The sequence below is a fragment of the Tupaia chinensis genome, unplaced genomic scaffold (genome assembly GCF_000334495.1).
Source record: "Tupaia chinensis unplaced genomic scaffold, TupChi_1.0 Scaffold000671_2, whole genome shotgun sequence".
Taxonomy (NCBI): Eukaryota; Metazoa; Chordata; class Mammalia; order Scandentia; family Tupaiidae; genus Tupaia; species Tupaia belangeri.
The window spans coordinates 2,269,455-2,271,843 of record NW_006160194.1 but is presented as its reverse complement, the minus strand read 5'-3'; the positions used below and the strand labels follow the sequence as shown (position 1 = coordinate 2,271,843).

At 57.4% G+C, this 2,389-nt stretch overlaps 1 protein-coding gene across 1 annotated transcript in view; it reads left to right on the top strand.

The window, feature by feature from the left end:
• Positions 1 to 1,691, top strand: part of AHNAK2 (AHNAK nucleoprotein 2) — a 33,357-nt gene extending 31,666 nt beyond the window's left edge. The window contains exon 16 of the mRNA XM_027776402.1: positions 1,578 to 1,691. Coding sequence (XP_027632203.1) covers positions 1,578 to 1,691 — 114 coding nt within the window. The remainder of the gene's footprint in view (positions 1 to 1,577) is intronic.
• Positions 1,692 to 2,389: the final 698 nt, after the last annotated feature.

Below are 2,389 nucleotides of genomic sequence, written 5' to 3'. Positions count from 1 at the left end.
GGGAAGACGGTGACGTGGCAGAGGTGGCGTGCACCGGGCCTCACCCTGGCGTGATGGCGGCCAGAACGGAGTTACCTCTGACGGAGCAGGACAAGGCCAGCGCCGACCCCACACCCAGGCTCGTGGCCAAATGAAGGCCCGAGGGGCGCGACGTGAGCAGAGGACAGCTGCACGGTGGACTGGGGCCTGGCCGTGCCGTGGACACAGCACCCTGACAGCACACACACGCTTCCTGACGCAGACCTGAGCATGAGGCAGCAGCCAGCAAGAACAGCCATGCCGCTATCACGCAGCCCTCCTAGATGGAACCTGCCCGTGCTGCGATCCTCACAGCGTGCAGTGGAGAAGACAGACACCCGGCCTTGCAGATGCCACTCCTTGCGCACTCTGGAAGCTCGCCGGAGCCTGCCAGTCTTCAGAAAGACCTGCCCAGTCCCACAAAGGTGCAATGGTATCTCCCAGGAGAAGGCATTGCTGACTGTGCATGTAGGGTCGGCTTGGGCACCACTCCCAATCTGCCGCAGGGACTCCCTGGCCGACCTGGCCCAGTGCAGCTTTTCTGTTGGGGGCAGAGCATGGCATGTTCCAGGGACCCAGTTACTTCTTGATCTGCTTTCTGCTTCCTCCCGCTCCCACCCCCAGTTCATTTGGTCATGTGGGATCCAGCTCCCTTAACCACTAGGCTATGGGTCCAGCCTGGAAGCAGGTTTTATGAAAGCATAAGGAAATTCCTGCAAGCCATTGTGTGCCCTGTTGAGATCTTTAGAGGATAGAGACACTGGCTTTTGTTGGGCTTTATTTGACTTCACAGCACATACCCAGCCCAACTATCCCCTCGTTACTCAGGAGGAGGCTTATAATCTGACACAGGTGCTGAAGCAGCTTTCCAATGTCGCTAGGTGAGACTGGGGAAGGATGAAGAGCGAGGCGAGACTGTACGTATGTGAGAAGTTTGCTCAACACAGATGAACTAAGCAGTGACTCGTAAAATGTAGAAGAAAGGGGAAGCCTTTTACATGTCCGATCGCCTGGATAGGAAGGAAGCGGGTGATGGAAAACAGAATGCAGCTCGCTTTCTTGGACTGGCTGACCGGTGGCATCATGAGCTTGCACACCAGATTTCATGGAGCCCAAGGCCATGGATCGCCGGACAGCTTTCTTGGCGAGCCATGTATAAAGCAGGCACACTGTGTCACTGTGTAGCGCACGGCTGGGACGCTGGCTTGCAGGCCAGACCGGGCCCACTGCCCGCTCCTGTAGTCTGAAGCACAGCTATGCTACCTGCCGTATTACCCCTGCTGCAGGGCACAGCGGTCACGTGGCCTGTAAAGCCTGAACTGTGTACTAAAGGCCCTTGGACAGAAAGTTTGCCAAACTCTCTGGCTTGGTGAGCTAACATCTAGACCTAGCCATCCCGTTTACTCCTGTAATCCTTGTGTGCATTCAGAAAAGTGAAATGAAGCCAAGAGCTTAGGGTTTTCCTCCGACTTTTAGGTCTGCAGCACCCAGACTTTAGCCACGCGGATCACTGGAGATGCAGATTCAGACCTGAGGTCAGAGCTGGGCTTTCCCGCCAGACGTTGCCCTTGGCCAGGGAGAGCATGGAGGAGACGGCTTTAAGTACTTCAGGAGCCGCCAGGCTCCCCTCGGAGCACACTGCGGAGCACACTGCGGAGCCCAGCCTGCCGTGAGGCGCATACTTTCTGTGTCTTTGTTTTTTGGAGAGATTTTTGCTATAGGGCGCGTGCGCTCGCCAGAAAGAGACAGAGAGACAGCGAGAAATCATCCCCCAGGGGGGATGGCCACGCCACAATCCCTTCTCCTCTCGGGATCTTGGGCACACACACACACGCCTGGCGTGAGTTTAAGCCACTGGGTCCGGGACTTGAACCATGGTCGACTACGTGGGAGTCCAGCGACATAGCCATTACGCTAACTGCTGGTCCCCTTCCCTCGTCTTCTCAGAAGTGGTACACAGAAGGTTTTCAGTGTCTGTTCTTTCCTGAAATGGTCTCTTAAACAGTCGTGGTGTCACTCACGTCCCCAGGGTGACCACCCGCTTGTGCTCACTCCAAAATGCCGTGCATCACAGATAACCCTGGGTACTTTAAGAACCCAGTAACATGTCCCTGCAGCCCCGCCGTGAGCCAGGAGCAGCCGGACTCGCCAGACACCCTTCTGTCCCTGCTTCACGGAGCTGAACGGGCTTCCTGCACGGCACGGACCGCTCTGCATCGGCACCTGGAGCTGAAGCTGCGGCAGCTCTCCAGGGGTCCCTTAATTCCCAAGGGTTGCAAGCTGCTTGCTGGTGGCGGCGGACTCACCCTCCTGGGCCCCCCTAGCGTGCCCCTGACCCAAGGTCAGGCTCCTACTGCAGCAGCCTCGGGTC